A 24,765-nucleotide genomic window follows, 5' to 3' on the forward strand; every position below is an offset into this window, starting at 1 on the left:
GGCCTCTGTGTGTATCCCAGGCCTCGGGATCTGCAGCCTCCTGAGGTTTGCACTAGCAGGAAGCTAGATTGGAAGCAGAGACAGGACTCAGTCCTGGGCACTGTGTGATGCAGTGTGTGGCTGTCCCTATCAGTGGCTAAATCACTGTAATGTCGCATTCACCTCAGGTTTGTTCTTGTGCACACAGCCGGATAAAGTTTCTGGCCGCCTTTGACCTTAGATTTAACTTTGTGTCTAGTTCTATGCAGTAAATCAGAACCAACAGTGACTTTTTCCAGGCCTATCCCATTAAGAACTCCAGTAAAGAAGCGTCCCTCTCCCTTCTGACAGCTTACTGTAGATGAACATAATATTCAAAAGCATCTCCTGGAAATATTGAAAGTACAAGTTAAAGGGCCTGCATCCTTGAACCACATCCTAGAGGAGAGAGACCCAACCAATGAGAATATTCGTTTAATTGTGCTTCTCTTCCACTCAGCTTCCCCAATCTTGTAAAATGCCTCTCAAAGGCAGTTACAAAGCCTAAATTTCGCTTAGAAAAGACTAGCAAACACGACCTTCAGAATCCTGGCCTCTGTCGTGCATGGATGTGTTTAGAACATGGACTCTAAGGGGATGCAAAGAAAACACTTGCCAAGGATAACGTTTCCTCTTTGTTGTAGATTTCATAGAACAGACATTGAAGGAATATGTAAGTGCGTGTTACTAAGGATTTTCCTTTATAGAGTCAGTAGGATTCTGTTATCATCTCTGTTACCACTCCCCTCATGAGAGACAACATTGTCTCTAACCCAGACTACTGAATTGGCTTCTTAAATGCTGTTTATGTAGTCATCTTTTACCACTTACAACCATCATTCATGAAACAAAATCGTGTCACTCGTTTGCTCAGAATCTACCAGTGGCTCACCACTTCATGTAGAAGACTCACTCCTCTTTCTTAAAACTCATGGTTCCCTTGGCTGTGGTTTTCCTGTATAATCTCACAGTACGCTTCTGCACTTTGAATCTGTCAAAAAATGTGCCGTATTGTAAAATATTTCCCAACCAGATTATTATAAAAAGCACATTTTCTGTTTTTGTCCTTTTTGAAAAAAAAAATTTCTCCTTAGCGTTAACATATATATGTGGATATTTCAAAAACTTAATGGGAAATTGAATTTAAACATAATACACATTTTCTACTTTTTGAAGGTCTATCATGTGCATGATCAAGAGCCTGTGTACGTATGTGTGTGGGGGGGAGTGTGTGTGTGTTTACCTATGTAGTAAATGCACATGGACACATGTGCCTTGACTTATTATGGGTGTATAACCTGATAAACTCAACATAGCTTAAAAATGCCATACTAAAAAATGCATGAAGTCCCCATAACCTAACAAATACCATGGTTTAGCAGTGACGCATCCTATAGGGCCCAGCAGCCTGAGAGAGCATCGCGTCTCATCCCACTAGACTGGGAAGCGATCACAATTCAAAGTCTGAAGTATGGTTTCTACTAAATGCATATCCTTCTCACACTATTGTAAAGTCAAAAATTCATAAGTCAAACCGTTGTATGTTGGTAGCCATTCCTGTAAATGTCTGGTAAAGGACTTAATCTTACAAAGAGAGCGCTGGCCTGTGCCCTCATGCCTTCTACAGATGACATTGTCTTGAGCGCCTTGGACCAGCCAGATGATAATAGTATGACTTGTAGTGAGGGTCTGTGGTCTTTGCATCTCAGCTTGACCTCATGTTGAGCTGGAAACTAAGACAGCTGTGTGATCAATAGACCGTGCTCATTCCTGCTCCTACTATGATGTTGCAAATAAAGACTCTGCACACCAGGATTCTGATGAACTTTATTGGTTGGTGGAAAGTAAATGTTGTCCATTACTTCTCAAGGAAACTACAGCAAAGGTTCTGTGTTTATAGCTTTTACTGAACTCCGCTTACTGCCTGATTTGAATCCACATCCTTCTCTTGTAGAACTAGAACAGGAATGTATGATCTGCCATGAATTCTGTGAAGCCTTTTAGGAAATAGTGCAACTTACACTACTTTGGGAAACACTCTGAGCTTGTAGTTGGTATCAGGAGAAAGGAAGCCTTTTTTTTTTTTGGCAGGGGGCAACGCTCTTTAACTTTGTGGTCGGCTCAAATTCATTGTATAGCTATCTTTACATATAGTTTAGTTTTGTTCTGTTCACAGGTATAATCCCAAGTATTTTGAACAATGTCTACCATGTATTTGTCATTCATTAAATATTGCAAGAAAGATGGTGAAACAAAAATATTAAAATTAAGAGAATATTTATAAAATTAAATACTATAGAACAAGATTAGGGAAAACACTATAGAACAAAGTTGAACCTGTTACATTCTGATGTTTACTGTCCTCAGAATGAGTTGCCTCTGTTTTTAACAATAGGAAATCATCGGGCCTGGTGCAGTGGCCTAGCGGCTAAAGTCTTTGCTTTGAATGCACTGAGATCCCATATGGGTGCCAGTTTTAATCCCGGTAGCTCCACTTCTCATCCAGCTCCCTGCTTGTGGCCTGGGAAAGCAGTCAAGGACAGCCCAAAGCCTTGGGACCCTGTAGCCGTGTGGGAGACCTGGAGGAAGTTCCTGGCTCCTGGCTCCAGATCAGCACAGCACCTGTCATTGTAGTCACTTGGGGAGTGAATCATCGGATGGAATATCTTCCTCTCTATGTCTCCTCCTCTCTGTATATCTGACTTTGCAATAAAACTAAAAATCTTAAAAAAAAATAGGAAATCATATTGACTGTATATTTTTTGTTTATTTTCACTACTAAGGAGTTTCACAGATTATGTCTTTGCAGCTTATAGGAGTCACCACTAGATTGGTGATTTTTAACAGGTAGCAAATAATTTCCAACTTCAAACTCATCTGTTTATCGAGAAAAATAATCTATTAGCATTATTTCCTATTAGTAACAAGAACGATGTAACCCTGCAAGGGTAAGACATGGGATATGGCACAGGGCTTATGGAGAACTCGGCTTTCCTATCCCAGAGCTGCACTTTGTACAGTCGGTATCAGTCTAAAGACTTCAGTAGAGTCGTGTCATTTAACCTTCCCCTCTTAATAAGAATTTGGAGTAGCCATTCCTGTTAAGGCAGAGGCCTTGTAGGTTTCGCCACTTGTAGACTTTCTTCTAGATTTAGGTACTGTTGCCTTAGGGTTTGAAAAGTGACAAGTTAGCTTGTAATATGATGCTGACTAACCTGTGTAACTTGATATTTAGGGGCTAAGTGATTCTGGCAGTTGTTCAACATTGCAGAAGTTTTGAGTATACCCATTGTATTGTGCAATGAGTCAGGGTCATTGAGGAGGAATCCCTAGATGTTTTGGTTTCTTAGTTTCCCCACTGAAGTCCATATCCAGTGAGAATAAAATGGGAACTGGGAGGGAAAACACATTGTATTCCATCCCAATTTTTCATGCTCTTTAAATATTGAACGCTATACAATTATTATTCTAATCCTAAATGTTAAGTATGTGGAAAGAATTTTTTTGTTGCATTCAAATCTTTATTGTTTTTCTCAGATTTCTAAAAATCTTATTTCTAATGTTATTAGAAATTTCATGTTAAAGAAGCAGTATCAACTTTATCCTTCGGAAAATTGTACATATAAATTTAAGCTATCAAATAGTTTTAAAAACATTATTTAATATTCATAGAATTACTTTTAGACAATACAACTGGTACATAACATCATATTTATATTTCCATTTTTTCATTGTATTATACCAGTAATCAATTTCACTGATACAAAATCTTTTAAAATAAAATACATTTTTAATAAGTACATACTTGAATTTGAGTTTATATTATACGTTTCTGAGGCCTGCTCTACAAACATGACATTGTTTTGTAAATTTAGATGAGATATTGAGAATCTAAATGAGAGATGAAGCAGATCTACTGAGAGAGCAATCGTTTTGAAAATGACTCTTCTCTGTGGTGCAAAAGAAACCCTGTGACGATAAAATGTTCAGTCCGTGTCAAATAATTTAGAATTGCTTCTAGTCCAATGAGATGGAAACCAAAATAAGTAATTCTAAAGCATAATTCATTCAATCCGTAAAACAAATATAAAGATTTGTAAATGAGGTAGGAGTGCACCAAGTCAAGACCTTGTGAAATGTAGACTCAATAACTCGGGAAAATAAACACTGAAATAATATAGTTAGTATACATTTTACAGAATAGGGTAAAGCACTTCATAATTTTTACAGATCAGGGTAAAGCATTTCATAATTGAAATATTCACTAATATTCTGACAATATGAGTCTTGCATTCTTGCAGTGTACTATACTTTTAATTAATTCTCTCTATGTGTATATATATATGATAATATGAATTGATCTCCTTTTGATAATATGAATTGTTCCTTCATACGACAGGGCACAGATTGTCCCTGGATTAGAAACTAAAAAAAGCGGACTTGAACTTGAACTTTAGGGGAAGTTTGAAATGAGTATTTCTGTGCTTCAAGAGTGACGAAGACAGTCTGTCTAATCCACAGCTCTAGAAGCAGACATTTTCATTTTAAACAGAGGATTTTCTTCTATTTTATCCAGAAACATGTTACTCTAGTTGGGTATGCTCTAATGATTTCATCTGCAGTGTTTTTCCCACACGTTCCCTTCAAACAGACAAAAGAATTCTAGAAAATTATGACCCTTTTTCCAGTAATGCTGGAGTTATAGTCTATTTTCCATTCCCGCCTGTAACCCACAGCGTACTTGTTTCCTTGCCATCAGCCACGACACGGTGAAAAGAAAGGAAAACACTTTTCATATAACAGAGAAGAAAAAGACAATACAAGTTTGTATTTCATAGAAATGAAGAAGACACCTATTAGACAGATTAGGGATATGTGTATTCTAGATTCCCAGCTTATCCATCATTTCATACAAGAATGCATTTCCTAGACATCCGTGGGAAGCTGGCGCGCTAACTCCAATAAGCTTGTTTCGCCTTGTGTTAGGCAAGTCTTTATACGATATGGACATTCACGACATTTCTTTTTTCCCCCCACATGTCTCTTCCTCCTTTGCAGTGAAGTTTTACGTTACGTGTAAGAGAAGTGTATGGGAACAGTATATCCGTTGAGAGTATACAATTCTAATGTTTACTTCGAAGCTGACAAATATATGCTAAAACATTAGTAAACGAGGCCAAGAATTTATTTTGTAAAGGTTGCTTTTTAAAAATCGAATAAGAAACAAAATCTTCTAACCACCACAGTATGTGCTCTGTAAGTAACACATCAAATGTGCTTAAGTGTATGCACTAGTTCCAACTGTTTGCACTGAAAACAACTAACAGGTTAGTAAAGCTTAGGCGGACCAACAAATGAAATCAGTTCTCAGAACAAAGGTGTTAGTTTGAGGTTGCAGGGCCTTCTTGCTCTTGTTAGGCTAAAGGGCCTCTATTCACCCTTGCTTTCTTCCTCCCTCTTCCTGTAAGCTTTATTTAACAGTTGGATTTCCTCCTGGTAGCCATCCCTTTCTTGATGCTGTTGTTTACTGTTCTGTCTGTGAGCTTCAACAGTGTCTGGAATGGAGATGTTGATATCACCATCAGGGTTACTCGTGGGTAAAAAGAGAGAGTATGAGGCTGTTTCCCCTAAATCACATGAAACAAATCTGTTTTCTCTTCGTGAGTAGCGTAGGGATGGAGATCTGACCTGGGTGGAGGACTGGCTGATGTTGCTAATGATAGACACAGTGTCCAACGCCTCTTCGTTATCACAAATTTCAAGAACCTCCAAGTGTATTTTCACACTGGTGTCCGCCAATGTGTTGGGAGAGTCCTCTGAATTTGGTTCATGGCCAACACTTTTGGATCGATAGACTTCTATTTTCTTAGAGGCTGGGGTTATTTTTTGGCCTTCTGCGCTTACCTCGTATGTTGAAAGAGACAGAGTCTTCCCTGTAGGTGCATGGAGAGACACAGTCCCCTGAAAAGCACACAAAGGAATGGCAAGCCCACCGCCGGAACGCTGGGGACAGAAGCAAAATTATTATTGAACATTAGTCTCTAGATTGGGGATTTAGAGTCATTTGGTTTATCACACTGGGAAAGTTTTTTTTTTTTTTTTTAATAATTTCAGCTTCATTTTCCTGGAATCCTTCCACAGAAATGCCATTTAAATCCTGCCTGCAAAGCGTAATAGGCCCGTCTTTCCTAGGTCAAATACAGCATTTGAATGAGGGCAGTCAGTGACCTTTGTTTGAGGAGAAGGAACATCCCTCCACAGCTGAAGGCAAAAATCTGTGCACTAATGAAATGCATTAGATGTTTCCAAGGGCAAAACTTGCACATAAAATTGAATACATATTTGCAATCTGGCATTATTTTAATATCTTTGTTATTATTCAGTTATATTAAAACATGTGCATAGGATAAAAGAAAATGCACGCTGTGTGATTAACATGCCATTTTCTTTTCTGTTTAGAAGAGAAGGCTAGTTGAAAAGCAATCACTCATACAATAGCAAGGGTGTTTCCATTGTTGGGTTTGAATATGTGTGAGGGGACCCAAATGTCAGCAGTACTGTAATGCAAAGTATTTACTTTTCCACAATCAAAAGAGAAAGAACTCCTTCACGTATTTGCAAAATCTTGCTTGAAATTTTGTCTTTTCTATTATATTTTGTGTGGGGGTGTATCTGTGTTGAACACCAAGAGGCAATTAAGAAATGAAAAAAAAAGTTCTTACAAAAGAATGTTGTTGATTCATCCCTTTATACCTCGAACTCACTATTTTAGAATTTTATGGAATTCTCAGAAAAGAGTGAGATGCCAAACATTCAGAGCAGAGGTTCACAAAATTGAACTTCCAAAACAGCATCATCAGCGTTACCTAGCGACTTATTGGAAATGGAGATTTTGAGCCGTAATTCAGACCTACTGAATATGAAACCTATGCTCCAGCAGTTTGTTCTTTCACAGGACCTCTGGGTGACTCAACTCATGAGATCCATGGACTTGAACTGCAAGTGTTCTTCAGAGAAAGAAGGGGTCATGTGCATCTAACCTACACTCTCTACTTGTGCTTACCACCCATAAATCCTGGAATTACTAATGATGGACCGGCGTGTGTATGTCCATCAGAGGACGTGGCATGGGCACTAGTTGTGTTTTGTCAGTTTAGAATGAGCAGCCTTCCTGGCTTCCCCGGGACGGTCCTTGTGTTAACACTGAAATGTTTTCATGCCAAAAATCTTCAGAGCCAGGCAAACTGGAACAGGGCATCAAGAATGGGAAAGACTACACTAAAAACTTTCCTGAGAAGCTATTTTTGTTATGGGAAACAATAACCTCAATTTCATTTCTAAAACAGTTTTGGCTGAAATATTAGAAAGTTAAACATGAATAATATTAATGGTTAGTTATAAATTTAAACCTTCTTTATTTGGAGAGCTAGTTTAATTAATCTAAAAACAGAACTCCCCTACAATAGGTGTGGTTACAAGAAAAAAAATTCTCTAACTAGGTACTTAAAACATTGCTTCTCTTTTAAATTGAATGTAAGCAAAGTGTTGTGGAGTACACTACCCTAAAGTAAATGTATAATGAAAAAACGTATGTATTAGTTCCCCAGCAATCGGGACATGTTTCTTCAAAGAAACTTCGCCAGTGCTTCTCCAGTATAATAATTCCTACCATTATATGTACCAACTTGCATTTCTGATGAGCAGATAATTCCAAAGCAAGAGTGAATGGTCCTACTTCTGATTATATATCCACATAATGTGGATTTCAATCACTCCTTTATACTGACCTTACCTTAAAATGAGCCAACAAGTTTTACTGAGTTATCAAATGATAGCTCATTTAAATTGGCATTAGAGAATTACATATTATCAGGGTTTGCCTAAGTATAAAGCCCATTTTTATTGAAAAGGCACAGTGTCTCAAGCTGTTAAAATCATTTTGTAAAGCATTTGTGCTCAAATGGCAATCTTCTTTAAGAATCATTGAAGTATAAACAGACAATAACAAAAACAACCAGATTAAACCTTCAATAGACATTTCTCAGAGGAAAATATACACACGGACAAGCAGCACAGCATAATCATTAGCAAGATGCAACTCCCAAGTGTAATGGGACTGTCACATCTCTTAGGATGGCTGTGCTCAGAGATCCGGAAAATACCAAACATTGATGAGGATGGATAAGAAGTTTTTCTACTGAACTCTGTTGATAGGAAAGGCACACACACAGTGCAAAGCAGGGTTCCTGGAGCCTGTGCCTTAATGAAAATTACTATACTGTACGGGCCAGCATTGTGATAAAGCAGATAATGCCACCTCAAAAAAGTTAAAAAAAAAAAAAGGAATTATGTAACTGAGAATTGCACTTTTAGTGTACATTTTAAAAATGAAAATAGAGTTTCAAAAAGGAATATGTGTATACCCGTGTTCTAGTACTCTGAAGTGACCAGTGTCTGCTAACAGACAGCTTTTGGGGGCCGCATTGTGATGTTGATGGTACAGATGCCGGTATGATGCCAGCATCCCATATGCACACTGGCTTGTGTCCCAGCTGTTCCATTTTGATCCAGTTCTGTGTGATTGGCCTGGAAAAATGTCCCTGGCGTTTGGGACACTGCCAGCCATGTGGGAGACCAAGAACTTCCTGGCTCGTGGCTTTGCCTGGCTCAGCTTTGGTCATTGAGGCTATCTGGGGAAGTGAACTGGTATATGCCAGATCTCTCGTTGTCTCTCACTGTCTCAAAATAAATAAATCTCTTTAAAAACAGATGAACAAATTCTACTATTTTTACTGGGAAAAACTCAAATATTTGAGCTCAACAGCTGCTAAGGTAAACAGACTTCAAATAAGGAGACTCATGGAAACAAGAGGGAAGTGAATACAAGCTATGTCAAAAGCCACAATGTATCTCGCAGGTTTGAAAATCATTTTAAAAATTTGAGAATAATTTCAAAAACAGACCAAAATTTAAAAAAAATCTTCACAGAAAATGAATACTGGTAGTGAGAAGTAGGAATTAATACAAAAACCTATTGATATTTTTCACACTTATATTAGGTCAAATAATGTTATACCCCAAAATTAAGTCCACCTATGGAAAATATATATATTAACCTGTGAAAATGTCTTTGTGTGGATCTAGGGCTTCTGCAGATGATATCAAGCTAAAATGAAATCGTATTGGGTTAGGGTGATTAATGGCTTTACATAGGAAGGGGCATCTAGACACAAACATGCACAGATCCAAGATGGTCGTGTGAAGATTCACTCATTGGAGTTGTTGTCTTTAGGCAAAGACCAAGGATTGCCAGCATCCATGAGTGAAGCCAGAAGGCATCTTGCCCTAGACCCTTCGGACCAGAATGGCCCTTGCTGACATCTTGATTTCAAATTTCTGGTTTCAGAAATGGGAAGGAGAATACTCCTACTTGCAAATTTGTTTTATAGATTTCGTAGGGCTCTAAGAAACTAGTAATATGTCACAAAGTCTTAAGCCACAAGACATGAAAGTATCTTCAGAAATAAATGCTTTTAGTGAAGTTCTGTATACATAATTCTGGGGAACCTAGGGCCTGTATGGTTACGTTCTTCACGTTCACATAGAACATGATTTTCTTAAGAGATGGAAACATTTCCCAGTAATCTTTCTTTGCTCTGTCATTTATAACCATGCTTAGTATGTGACAAGTGTTCAAAAATATTTTCTGAATGAATGAAGTCAAGTGCGCATAAATGAATATATGACCATATGTATTAGTTGGATTCTATGTTTTATTCTATGTTTAGAGAGCAAAATAGTATCACCTTTTAAAATATTACTGTACCTTCACAGGATCTATTGTCATCAAACAACAACCAGGAGCCCTGAGTGGACCTCAGAAACAGAACAGTAAACTTCCTTCAGGACTCGGGTGTGGAGCTTTCTCTGGTCCTTACTTAGTTCCAACTTTGGCTCCCCACCCTCTCTTGCAATGAGGGGTGGCTCTCCCACCCCTCAGGGTGACACCGGAACCCTCCCCCCCAAAATTAGATCAGCTAGACAGAGACCAATAAGAAACAGACAGGAAAAAGTCAGCTTGGACTCCCATATACTTTACTAGGTAGGACACAAAGATCAGTTACTCCTCACTAAGGTACTGAAGATTTCTCTGTACACCCCTCCTAAAACTATTCTGCTACTCAACCATTAACATATGGCTTGTTAGAGTTATAAGCCTTTTGGACTATCCTAAAATTCACAAAGTTCAGTAAAAATCACACTTGAATACTATAAGCTGCTAATAATAAAAATGAAAATAGACATGAGACAGCTGACTAGTACCCTATAGCCATTTTAAGGTTTATAGAAACTGGTTGTGTATAATCTAAAATTGAGATGTCAATGAAGTAGTTACAGGATGTGGTTAAGATTTTGCATTTTCTAACACATTGGTCACTCAATACCAGGTCAATTAACTTCATGATGTTGTAAATTTCCATTTTGTTGAAGTTGTGTAGTGATATCTCATTGGAGGGGATGCCAGCTCTGCTTTCAGATCAAGGATGATCTCCCAATGAAACTGTTGAATATATCTGGACAATAAGATCCTGGACTCTCTGCCTGGTCCATGCCTGCAATAAAGGAATCATGACTGGTTATGATCTGTACTACTGTAACAGTATGGAGGAATTCAGTATGGGGGGAGAGCTTGGGTAGGAGTTGGGGGAATCGCAGAGCTTATGAAACTGTGTCATAAAATGAAACAATAATAAAAAAATAAAAATATTACTGTAACAGTTGTATGAAAGTAAAGACAGTTGTAAGTACATTGGAATGTCATGCTTTTCCTAAACAACCTATGAGTATACAGGATATATGTACATTAAGTCTATTACATAATAAGGATTGGTACATTCAGAAAACAAAGCTATTCTTTTTATACTCTGTTTTCACTTAAAAATGTGAATTACCCGATGCTGTCAGGAATCATAATAATCCATTACTGCATTCCTGTGTGTGGGTGGCTGGGAGCTTTTTATTTGGAAATAAGAGGCAGTTTCTAAACCTCACAAATACTTCAGAAGGAAAGAGCATGCCAGCTAAACACATTATAGCACACACAAACCTGCTCTGATAATTGATTGAGCCTTGGTGCCCTTGGGAGTAGTGAATATTTTTTAGTTCTGTGTAAACCTCTAGGTGAACTCAAGGTGCAACTGTAATATAAAAAGAGTTGCTCAAAATTTCTCTGCTAACAAGGTTTAGAGTAGTTTGTTGATGATCTGGATCATGCAACTTAAAATTAAGTTATATTGCAGCATGCAGGGTACAATCACCAAAAACCATGGGGAAATAATTTCTCATTTTATAAAGGGAGAAGTGCCAGGCAGAGAGCCTTAAGCTACTTGTCCAGCATGTAGGCAGTAGAACTACGATTGGCATCAGACTCAGGTCTCATAGCCTGGTCCAGAGCTCTGCCCACTGTATTATGTTATCTGCTTTAGCCGGGAGTAGATCATGGGTTTTCTTCCCTCACACCTGGAACTGCAGCACCATCTTGTGAATACTCTGAGACTGATCAAATAAAACAGATGTAGATGATCTTAATGGAATCTTGGTGACTTTTAGGCCTGCAAAATTGACCTTGAGGACTTCAAGTCAAGTAAACTATTTAGGATTATGTGGAGGAGCAGGGATAGAGGCTTAGAGAGACACAGAGAGAGAGAAAACAGGAAGGCAAGAACTGTGACAAAAGGATAAGTACATTTTTAAGATGTTACATTTTGGAATCTTATCATTTTTACAATATTATACAATTACTATCCATATTTTCATACATTTTATCCCTAAATTTTCTTATGTCATTTTGTCATTTCCATATACATGTTTAGCAAACTAAAGTAAAACACAAATTGTTCAAAAGCAAGAGAGTAGACAAGGAAATAAAGGCCTACACTGGTTTATTATTAATTATTCATTGTAAATATTTACCCATTATTTCTGAAAAGCAAGGCTGATTCAATATTAATAATGGATTAGAAACATCTACCCTACTAACATGCCAAATAAGAAAACCCAAATCAGCGTTGCAATTGATGCAGAGCAAGTACTTGACAAAATCCAGCATCTGTTCCTGGGGGAAAAAAACCCCCAGAAAATAGGAATAAAACTTTTTCTGACTTTCGTACATGGTATCTATAAAAATTCTACAGCTAAGAGTTTCATGGAGCAGTGAGAATTTCCTTGTATGATCAGGAATGATGACAGAATGTCATGTCTCGCTATTGTGATCAACCCATGCGTGGAGGTTCTAGACAGGCAACAGTTAATACAAGGAAACAACAGTGGCATATGTCAGAAACAAACAAGTACTGCTGTGACTATGCAGATGGCATGGTCGGCTTACATAGGAAAATCTTAAGGAATCTTTAACAAAAAGGGAGTCTTAGAAGGAACGGATAGTCTTATCAAGTTTTAGAATACAGGTTAGATAGATAAAATCATTTGTGTTTCCATATGCTAGTAATAAGTATGTGGAAACTTGAGTTGAAAAGGAAGCTCCATTTGCAATTGCTTAGCTTTTATAGTAGAAACAGTATCTGAAGTAAATGCATCCCTCAGTAGGTCATAAAAAACAGTATTACTTCCTTGTTGCTAGGATGTTGATTTTTAAAAAGGTTCAGCTCTACACAGTTTGTATTGAACCTTTATATTTTGTAAAGTGGAATTTTCTCAAAATTTTTTTTTTGAACTACAAGTAAAACTCCCTAGAAAATTCTTTGATACATGTCATTTACAAAATGACTCGATAAAGCTAAGGTTTATGCGTGCACTGTGTGGCTGAACTGGAAATCAATTACATCTTCACAGATGTTCTCCCTGTTTGCTACTGGATGATATCATGTCAAGTAAGGAACTTGGACCACATAAGGGAGGCGAAAACTCAGCATTGCTCATAACCAGCGGAAGATACAAACAGCAACAAAGAGGCACCTGGAGCTGCTAGCCTGTCGTCACTCCCTTCTGCTCCAAAGACGGCTGTCCCTTTCGACTCAGGGCAGTGATGACTGCGGCCTCAGTCTGCTGGGAGATACTTGCTCGGTTGTGATCACACAGAGCTTGTAGTGATTAAGAGATAGAAGGTTTCCATTGACCACTTTGTAAATTTCCCCTCAATAGGCCTACTTTGGTACTAGCCACATAGACACACCTAGCTTCTCATGAGTGATGGATGACACCATCTCTGATCCTTCAACCTCTCTTCAGAATATTCATATACCTGGATTTTCCACAAGTGCAAAAAGAATCTATTACCCGTACCATTCTTACTGCTTTTGCTCCCCGGATCAAGCCTTGACTGATACAAACTCCTATTGAATGGAGGAGTTAATTCAGATCTAACGTTAAACAAGAGATGAGTTTAAAATCAATCACCCTATGGATGAAGATTATGGAATACAGTTAAACTCACAGAGTATCTCTTCTTCAGTAATCAAATGAAGGAGGGGACAGAGAACAGCCATTGATTCATGAGCAAGCCAAGAAAGAAAAGGCTCTGTCATACACAAGCTCTAACAGTGGTGAGAACACAAGGAAATAAAGAACCATCCGCTTCCACACGCTGTTGCTCAGGAAGAGGGTGACTTCAAAACCTCCCGAGAATTATAGATCTCATTTGGGCACGAGGCCGTGTGAAGTAGTCTTTCTCAAAACGAACTTTTCGCACGTAACTTTGGGAATTCTGTAAGCTCACCACTGATAATTTCTTTGCTGTTTTCACTAGGTTGACATTTTCACTGATCATCCAAAAACAGTAATGGGTAAAAATACTTGCATTTTACATGAAAACATTCATATCAGATTTTTATTAGTAACCATTGCGTGTTTCATCAGTATACACTATCAAAAAAACCAAACCCAGAATTCCACTTAAGGAAGTTTCTGATGAAGGTGCACATTGTTAATATTTTCATTTTACAGATAAGGAAAGAGAGATGCCAAGTATTTTCCTCGGGGTCAGACAGACAGTAAGCGGTAGAGCTGGATTCTAATCTAGGCAGTGTAAGAACAGAAAAATAGTACAACCCAATTCATTTATTCACTGCATTTTTTTATTGAGTTCCTAATACAAAAAAAGGCCCTATTCCAGGAATTGAAGTCATAAAGTAGGTATCCGTGTCGCCCTCCTTCGCTGGGTGTATTACAGGGATCAATGATTCTTCCTGGTTAATATGATTTTAGGTTAGTTTGTATTTATACGTTTGTACGTTGTTTGAATTTTCAGAATACTAACCATGTGCTATTTTAATAAAAGCAGTAGGATGATTGTTTTTAGACAAAACTAAATGTAACTCACTTCTCTTTTGAAACAAAAAATTCAAAGCAGAATTTTGAGAGTGAAAGTGGATGAAAATAATGCATCATTCCTTCCTCTGTTAACTGTTGTTTTCATCACAAGGCAATGGAATGTAACATGAGGAAAAGTGCTTCTAAAGCTAATTTAGAAGATGAGGTCGCCCGAGTCTTCCAAACCTACGCAGCAAGCACTTCGGCAGTTCTTTCTAAATACACAATTATAAAGATTCTTTAAAAAATACCAATCAGAAATCTTACTGATATTATTGGATCTCAGTAAAGGAAGTGGCTAATTATGAAGTTATGCATGAAACATCACCCATATACACACTCTTTAGCAAACAACCTTTTCTCTTTAGAGGAAATAAGTTTTATGAAAGTGAAAACAGCATTTTAACCACAGTACTCCCCACTTTTCCACAGAAGATATGTTCCCAGGACCCCCTACTAGATAACTGAAACCCCAGAGAAGTACCAAATTTGAAACATACACTGTGCTGTTTCCTTCGAACCGACATATAAATATTTGATATTTTCCATCTTCACTAAGCTCTTATTCTCACTGTATCGTCTGCAATTTGAGGCGTAGCAGCAACACAAGCAATTTTGTGAAAAGAGTGTTAGTTATTACCGTGGATATTAGCAACCTTAGCCTATCATGCTTTCCCTTCTTTACTGAGTTAAAAACTCATTTTTACTTAAAGGAAGTAATACATGACTTCTTATAAGGTGTATCTGAATTGCCAACATCACTATTTTTGTACATGACGGCCATTATTATGCAAACTAAGGATAAATTGAACATAAACTGTGTAATTCCAAGAGAGCAGAGCTGAAGATATACAGGGTTACCAATGGACTAATGAGCAGTGATGCTGGCGAAAGGGGTCTGTCATATCCTGGGAAGACAAAGCCAAACTACGCACCTTTTCACTGTACTTTAAAAACATGGTACACAAATTTATAGTCATGAATTGTGTATTTGTGGAATTTTCCACTTAACAATTTTGGACTGTAGTTGGCCACACCTAACTGAAACTATGGGATGTTCACTGTGCATAATGGTGGGGGCTACTCTACTTTTCTTATTCCTGGCAAAATAATAGCATACACACCTACAGCAACATCAGGAAAAGATGAGAGTTCTTGATCTAACAAAATCTGCAAATTTCTTTGTGAAACACCCCAAGTTTTCTTTCCTTCTTTCACAATCGGGGCCAGAGCACAATGTTTTCTTATCTTAGAATCAGTTATTCTCTATGTCATGCAATTGTTCCAAGAAAATTCAATGCACTGTTTGAAACGAGCTGTTCTTCCGGGACCCAGGCTGATGTCTGGGCTTCAGTCCTTGGGAACAATTGCTTCCCAATGCCAGTGTTTGTTGCTGAACTATTTACATAAGAATCAAACAGTTTGGGCCTGGCAGCGTGGCCTAGAGGCTAAAGTCCTCCCCTTGAACACGCTGGGATCCCATATGGGCACTGGTTCTAATCCCGGTGGCTCCACTTCCCATCCAGTTCCCTGCTTGTGGCCGGGGAAAGCAGTCGAGGACAGCCCAAAGCTTTGGGGCCCTGTGCCCGTGTGGGATACTCACTTGGAGAGTGAATCATCGGACGGAAGATCTTCCTCTCTGTCTCTCCTCCTCTCTGTATATCTGACTGGGTAATAAAGTAAATAAATCTTTAAAAAAAAAAAAGAAAGAATGTCAGATGGCACAAAAGTGACAAAAAGAGCATAACAGTATCAAGTGAACTGATTTGTCAGTTAGAGGTGATGGATTCCTGAGGATGTAGGAATTGCAACATAAGGAGCGGCAATAAGATCAATGCACAGATGAATATATACGCTCTCTCTTCTGGGGACCAGTACAGGTAGCAGCTGAAGAAACGTACATTGAGAATCCCTCAGGAGATTTTCAGAGAAACACATGAGCCGTTGCCCCTGATTGCCAAACACTTGGATTGAAGTCTGAGTTTTATCTGACAGCTCTAGCTTTATACAACCCTCTTTTGTAGCTTGTCAGTTTTAAAAGAGGCCTATGAGATTTCATCACTGACTACCAAGTGCTTTGATCAAACAGCAGGGGTTTTATTTGACAATCCCATTTTTTAAAAATCAAATTCTTGTATTATGTGACAGTACTGGTGATCACGTTTCTCTTAACCTCGGAGATATGGCTTTCAAAAATAGTTTTGGAATCATCATGATTCAGCTCCTCTTATCTTCCACCTTCTACGCTGAACCTGCGTTCATGATTCTGTCCTTTGCTGCTTTCCTGAGGACACCTTGGTTTAGGCATCAGTGTTTCAAGTCTGCATAATTCTGATGTGTGAAATGTTAGCTAAAGATAACAAGGAGGGCAGATGGCTATTCATTAATATGAATGCCTAAAGTGTTGCACGGCGCGTGGTAATATTTCAAGAAATGTTTATCCAAGTGTTAAAGGAAATTGAAAGAATCAATTTAATCTTTATATCTAACACCAACTAAAGGAAAAAAACAGAAAAAGAACATTCTCAGAAGGTACCTTTGTTGTCAGAGTTATTTGTCTCCTTAGTTTAAAAAAATAATGAGCTCTGTAAGATGACAGTCATGTATCTGAAGTGACCCACACGCGAATTCACATTCTCAGGAGTTACAAAGGGGGAGGTGGTTGGGACTCCAACCCCTCACAGAACTCAGAGGGTAAAGGAATGTTCCAGACTCTCAAATCAAGCTTGATTGAACTCCACAAAATAAATACTTGCTGTAGCTGACATGTTGAGTTGTTATGGATTAGTGTACACGGACCCAAAGGGCATATTTTAGTGCAAGAAACCACCACTGGCGACATCGTAGGAGGAAAGGGAAGAACAGCACGCAGTTTACTGTTACTCTGTTGATGCCATCATCACACAGACTATGGTCCTCAGAGGAGCTCTTGCAATGGGCACAGCAAGCTTGGCATATTCTTTGTTTTTTTTTCTTTAAGATTTTTTTTTATTGGAATGTCAGACATCCAGAGAGGGGGAGAGACAGAGAAGATCCTTCGTCTGCTGATTCACCCTCCAAGCAATGGCTGGGACTGCCCCGATCCAAAGCCAGGAGCCCGGAGCCTCTTCTTGGTCTCCCATGCAGGTGCAGAGTTCCAAGGCCTTGGGCCATCCCTGACCGCTTTCCCAGACCACAAACAGGGAGCTGGATGGGACATGAGGCCGCTGGGACCAGAACCCAAGCCCACTTGGGATCCTGGAGCATGCAAGGCAAGGACTTCAGCTGCTAGGCTATTGCGCCAGGCCCCAAGCTTGGCATTTTCAACAACTCTTCCCTACCCATCTATCCTGTTTCAGGAGCATTTTCTAGGGGCACTTACCTTGTTTCCAATCTGACTAACCTTTCAGATTATAAGATGCAGTATAGTTTAAGAAAATATAAGTGTCTGGAACTAGCTCTGTAGCAGCTTTTGATGGGAGTTTAGTTTGGAAAATCCAAATATATACTCCTTAGGAAATATTCACTATACATTTTTAATTCAAATGTTCACCTAGGAGCTGTTCTTAATATTACTTTCTTTGTTTTTCTCTTTTAGTAAGGCACCTGATCCTTGTTAATAGGCAGTTTTATGTGGGCCAACTAGGAAACATGTTAAAAAATTTAAGAAACGATTTGAGAATATTTTTTTTCCTGGATCGTTTCACACCGAAGCATTACATTTTGTAAATGCTGTGTTTTTGTTTTTCAAATGATGTCCACCCTTTTACAGTTTCTTTTACCCATTGAGCTCTATTCAATACTATTCATCATAGTATACTACGACATATTTTTGTCAGTATTAAGTTAGAAAACTCAAGTTCCAAGTGCCCTTAGGTTATGTTTTTATGAAAAACTAGAATGCTACGTTCACCAGAGAATGTCTAATATGAACAGATTCTAATGTGTAAAGTTACCATGAATTAAATAGTGTTTTCTTATAATTCATGTTTCTTAGAGACAGTGAGCCTTAACAAAAATCATAAAAGATAAATTATGCTGAAGATTGGTATAACTACGTTTATGTGTCAGCTTGACTGGATTGAGGGATGCCCAGAAAGCTGGTAAAACTTTAGTTACTGGATCTGTGAAGGTGTTTCTGGGAAAGATTAGGGTTTGAATCGTTGCACTGAATGATGATCAGCTCACTGTGACTGATGGGTGCCATCGAATCCACCTAGATTCTCAAGGAATTCTCTTTTTAGCAGAACATTCACCTCTTGCTGTCCTATGACAGATGTGCTCTTGCTGCTCGAGTGTTTGCCAGCTACACCTGGAACCAGACACCTCCAGTGTCCAGGCCTTTGTACTCAGACCCTGAACCTTTATGCTATTGGCTCTCCTGGTTTTCAGGCCTTCAGATGCCAGTTTGATCACTGCACCAGCTGTCCAAGTTCTGCATTCCAGACAAGATAATGGGGCTGACTGCTTCCATCTTGTGTGTGAGCAAATTCTAGTAATCTTTCTTTCACTCTGTATTTCCCTTCCCATCTCCTTCCTTCCTTCCTTCCTTCCTTCCTTCCTTCCTTCCTTCCTTCCTTCCTTCCTTCCTTCCTTCCTTCCTTCCTTCCTTCCTTCCTTCCTTCCTTCCTTCCTTCCTTCCTTCCTTCCTTCCTTCCTTCCCAGAGGAAACTCCTGGCTCCTGGCTTTGGATTAGTTCAGCTCTGGCCTTTGTGGCCACTTGGGGACTGAACCAGCAAATGGAAGGTCTTTGTCTTTCATTCTCTCTGAAAATTTGTCTTTCCAATAAAAAAAAAATCTTATAAAAGAATATTAGTATTTTTTAAATTTATAAATGGAGAACATATTTTTGATATTATCATTAGGAATACGTCCAAATTCATTAAGACAGCCAAAAAGAATGTTCCTTAAAGTGCAGGTATGTTGGTAAATTTATTAAATTCAATTAGCATGACTTTCCCTTCAGGGGATTGATATGTCTTCTGGGTGAGCTGGAATTATGGAGCAGGAAACAGATGGGCTAAGAGTGGCAAGATCTAAAATGAGTAGAGAATGGTTGTAGTTTACAGAGTAGCTAGGGCAACTCAGGACACTGTGTCTGTGCCCCAGAAACGAGGCCAGCCTGCAGAGAAGGATGCTATGATAAGCTCGGATGAATGGAGGCACTGGGCTTGAGGATCCTTATTTATATCTTGCTGAAACTCAAACTGCTCTGAAAAGAGCGAGACTGGATCTGTAGAACACAAAACGAGTTGCCCCAACTTGGGAGAACTAGGGAAGGCAGAAGTTCTGCAAATGGGTATGTGCGAAGCCAAGAAGTTGCAACGAAGAGGCCACATTTAAAGCTTCAGACCACTCACTGGCATCTCTGCTTCTTGCAAGTCCTGGGCAGACCCAGAGTAGGAAACGACTCAAGTAGCCTTTGATTGGTGCTGGGCACCTGTGTTTATACAGACTGTTCCACCAGGAAGGACGTAGTGCTTAATCGTCATTTCATTCCTTTAACCTAAACAGCTTAAAGAAGCTACTTAAGAATGAAGAAGATTTGTACTGGCTCCACTATTTAGGGGCTCACAGTCCAAGATAGGTTAGTCCCACTGGGTTGAACTTTGCAGACTGTGATGCACAGTGGATCTTAGTGGAAAGATCATTTGGTGAGGTAGGAAGCAAAGGTAACAAGCTCACCTACACATTTTTTTTTTCCCTACAAAGCCACTACTTCATGTTTTAATATCTCAGCAACAACAACAACAAAAAAAAACACCGTAATTCCCAAAGGTCCCCACATTTGGACAGTATGACTGGACCAAGCCTCTATTTCCCCTCTGTCAGCACCATCAATCCATGTCTTTAGAACGTAAATGTCAGAGTTAGTTCGGGAGCCAAATCCTATACAAACCACATTCTGGTTTTGTGTGAGTTCCTCAAACATGAATGTGGAATACAAAAATGGATACTCTGAAGTAATAGGAATGTGTGATTAACTTGGTATAGCCATACATACTTGTGACGAAGTTCTGATTTATGCCTTGTAGAGAAAACTTTCTAGTACTTAGAACCCCAAGCTTCACAGGCATGTTCTTGAGAAATCTAAATCCTAAAGTTACCTGTAAGAAGTACTAATGCTTTGGATGCTGTTGTCTCCCCCAAATCCATACATTGGAATTTTAACCCCCAAGGGGATGACATTATTAGTTGTTTTCTTTTTGTGAGGGCTTTGACCTCAAAAATGGGAGTAGTACCTGGAACAAAATGAATCCAAACTTGGTTGCTCTTCCTATCATGTCAGCACACAGAAAGAAAACAGCTCTCCTTAACTCCCAAAACAGACCGTCATCCAGCACTGAATCTGTTCATACTTTGACCTGGTACTTTTCAGCATCTAGAACTTATTCTTAATCATGGTACTTTGTTAGAGCAGCCCACACAGACCAAGATAGAGGGAAAGAAAATGATAGACCTGAAACAATGCCAGTTATCCTCAGTGTTCAAAATTCACAGGAATGAAAATCAAAATTTAATTGCTACGGAAGACTAAAAGTTGAGTTTGTGTAATTAGGGTGGAGACAATACTGTGCAGAGAAGAATGTTCTAAGTGGAGTTTGGAGACTGGATAGTGTGAGAGAACTGTAGACCACAGCATTTTAGGCTGGAAAAGACAAGGTGGTCTAGTTTCAATATTCCTGCTTTTTTTTTTTTTTTCATTACAAAGTCAGATATACAGAGAGGAGGAGAGATAGAGAGGAAGATCTTCCATCTGATGATTCACTCCTCAAGTGAGCACAAGAGCCGGTGCTGTGCCAATCTGGAGCTGGGAACCAGGAACCTCTTCTGGGTCTCCCACATGGGTGCAGGGTCCCAAGGCTTTGGGCCGCCCTCAACTGTTTTCCCAGGCCACAAGCAGGGAGCTGGATGGGAAGTGGAGCCCATATAGGATCCCAGCATGTGCAAGGTGAGGACTTCAGCCGCTAAGGCACACCACCGGGCCCTCCTGCTTTTCTTAAATGCCCCATTTTCCCTTAAATGTCACACAATCAGTTTCAGAGCCAAAGTTAGAGTCCACAATCTGCCCAGCAACAGGAAATCCACACCTGGCTCTGATATTTACATGCTTTAATGCATAATTGCTCTGTACCATGATAGAGCAAATTGATTTTAATTCATTCTCAGGATGACCACTTATTTTGGCTACAGAATAACTTCAGAGTAGTTAGTAATTCTCAGAGGTGGAAGAGAATAACATATGAGTCATTGCTATTTCTTCTATATTCTCCCAGAAATCATGAGCTTCCCCCAAATAGATGTGAAAATAAACCATCAAATGTGCATAATTTGTTTTGTGAATATAATTGTGTGAATGTCTGTACTTCAGAAGTATTATTTCTTAAAGGACGTGAATGTGTTTCTTAAGGGATATAAATATGCAGCATATATATGAGATTATAATTTGTATTTGGGTCAGCTTGTTTCGGGGGAGTTGGTGTTTCGATGTGGTTAACTAGACACACAGTTTGCCGAAGAGCTTGTTGTATGCTTGATGTAAGGGTTAATGATGAATTCTGAGATTCTCCCTCTGGTTATCTTCCCGATTCCTGGGGAACACTTCAGAGCTGAAGAATACACAGCAGGCTCTCACTTTTAACTCCTGATGAGCATGAAGAAGATTTTTTAAAAGGAAATTAGAAGAGAAACTCTTCTTACAGATTATAGCACCACTAGGTGTAAATTCATTGCAAAATTTCCATCTTCTTTGTGCCTTATTTCCTACTTTCCTCAGAACCCTGAAAGGGAGTGAGTAGGGCAAAAAGTGAATCCTGGAAACTGACAGGCTGGGCAGAATCTTTGTTTTCCTCTTTTGCAACAAATAGTCTACAGATGCTTTATTTGATTCACATGCCTGATATATGCCATGATACCCAATTAGGGAGGCATTTCCAAAATTGGAGCAATGTCATTTGTCTATGAGACGGAGTCAGATATTATAAAGTGAGGACCAGTCCCTGGAATTTAAATTTCAGGAAGTCTCACAGAGAACCAGTGTCCCTGTGTGTTTACATTTCCCTTCTACTCAATTTTTTCAGCATCAAAATACTTCCATAAAAAGGTCAATAGAAAATGCTTTGGTGGAATCCTGCTTCTGGTTGTGTGATTTTAGGGCATCTCTTCTCCTTGTCATTAAGCTTCCACATGGACTCGTAGCAGCTCATTACGGGATCGACACTGATTAAAAAATCTTCAGTGTAACAGCTCTCATAAATTTCTGTAACTCTCTGACTCTTCAGGCACAGATAAGCAGAATGACAATGGCTTATAACAAATACTTGTGTATGAATATATATATGTGTACTTAATGAACAAGAAATGCCTAAAAATTGAAAAGCACTTCATAGTGTTTTATTGTTTCACCCTGGTACTCTGTGTGTTAATTTTATCACCCTTTTTAGTTGAGGGAATTGAGTGTCAAAAAGAGAATAATAACAATTATGCAGCAGAACTAGAAAGCGCTGGTTTAGAAGCACCTGAGTCTACTTCCAGACATCCACAACTGCAACTTACATAACTGCCAAGAGCTAGACTTCATATCTGAGTATTCAAGAATATCTGTTGATCTTTGTTGGCAACAGGGTAGGCTCAGCCTGGTAAGTTCCCATTGGGGATCCAGATCTGATTTCAAGTTTGTCCTCAACTGAAGGATGTAGAGGACACCAACTCATAGTGTGACCTGTTATCCAAGACTGCTTGTACAGATATTTTAAAACAGATCAGAGTTCCCAAAGTTCACTGTCTAGGAGATCTGTAAGGCATCTGTAAGGCAACATGCGACTTCTCTCTAATAAATACCAACTCTCACTCTGATTCCACCAGGGCCTCCCTTTGAGAGACTGTGCTTTCCATGTGAACACGTTATTCCGACAAAAGATGACACAGAAGAAGACACAGGAATAAGGATCTTGGTACATTCTGAGTCAGTGAGCCTAAATTATTTTCCTAGTTCAATGAACTGGGTCTCTGGGTGTCTTATTATACATAAAAAAAAAATCATACCTTTTCCTTCATCATGGAAATAGTGGAAAAGAAATGAGACACAAGTTCTCTAGAGAGCACATTATTATTGTTACTTGAAGTCAACCTCAGGCACTCCCCAGCGTGTTGGAAAGCCTACAGTAAGACAGAAAGCAAAACTAGAAATGTCTTCAATGTGCACATGCTATAGGCTTTGTATTCTGCAAGACGCAGTACAATTACGTGGCTCACAGATATACGTAAAGATGGCAAAAGTATACAGAAGAGCTGAGAGTGATCACCACGAATGTGAACATCAGGGGATTATGAGTAGAGCTTGCCTTCAGAAAAAGGAACAGGACTATGAAGGTCAACATACAGTAACCATTGAAAACACATATGCACCTAACATCAGCGCACTGGAATAGAGCAGATACTAGCAGAGATGAAAGGAGGGATGGGCAGCAACACAACAACAGTAACCATTGAAAACACATATGCACCTGACATCAGCGCACTGGAATAAAGCAGATACTAGCAGAGATGAAAGGAGGGATGGGCAGCAATACAACAACAGTGGGAGACTTTGTTATCCCATTTTCAATAATGGAGAAAGCATCTGAGTGAAAAAGTCCATAATAAAATAAAAGCCCTGAACAACATCACATGCCAAATCGTCCTAACAGCGTATGAAACGTATTTCAGGATATGACGTGCTAGGCTTAAGACAATTTTTAGCTAATTAAGAAATATCGAAATAATACCAGGTGTTATGTTTCTAATTGCAATGGAAAACTAGAAATAAATGCAAGAAGAAAAACCAGGAAGTCATAAAATTTGATAGGTCAAAGGAGAAATAGAGAGGAAAAATAAGAAATTTTCTAGAAACAAAAGAAAACGAAAAACAGCATAGCCAAACTCAAGGGATTAACAAAAAGTAGTATTAAGAGTTGAAATTTATATCAAAATCTTGTAATATAAACAAAAAACCCTTAAAATGAACAACCCCACTTTATAGCATAGGCAACCTGAAAAAGAAAAAACTAAGCTTGATGTTAGAAGACAGAAATAAATAGCTTTAGGACAGAAACAAATGGAAGGATAAATAGAATAGGCAAATGGTTCCCCCCCGCCCCAAAAAAAGAACAGATAAGAGAAAAATGCAATGCTGATGAACTGGATGACCTGTTAGAAATGGACAAGTTCCTAGTAATGTGGAAGTTAGAGGCATGAGGAGACAGAAAATTTGAATAAACCTAAAACAAGCAGGAAGATCAGTCAACACTAAAGAAAAGCCCAAGGAGAACCGGCTTAACAAATTCTACCAATCATTCAGAAAATGGAAGCCACATTTTTTCAATCCTGTCTAAACAAATGAACCAGATAGGATACTTCCAAACTGATATTATAAGTCTAGCATTGTATTAATGCTAAATC

The 24,765-nt window shown here is 38.8% G+C and overlaps 1 protein-coding gene across 1 annotated transcript in view; it reads right to left on the reverse strand.

Annotated features, from left to right (window-relative positions):
• Positions 1–5,448: 5,448 nt before the first annotated feature.
• GPR149 (G protein-coupled receptor 149) overlaps positions 5,449–24,765 on the reverse strand; it is a 45,239-nt gene continuing 25,922 nt past the window's right edge. Inside the window, exon 4 of the mRNA XM_040974928.1 lies at positions 5,449–6,021. Within this exon, the coding sequence (XP_040830862.1) occupies positions 5,449–6,021 (573 nt within the window). The remainder of the gene's footprint in view (positions 6,022–24,765) is intronic.

Source organism: Ochotona curzoniae, unplaced genomic scaffold (assembly GCF_017591425.1).
Source record: "Ochotona curzoniae isolate NIBS_2020 unplaced genomic scaffold, NIBS_Ocur_1.0 contig_2599, whole genome shotgun sequence".
In the NCBI taxonomy this organism is placed as follows: Eukaryota; Metazoa; Chordata; class Mammalia; order Lagomorpha; family Ochotonidae; genus Ochotona; species Ochotona curzoniae.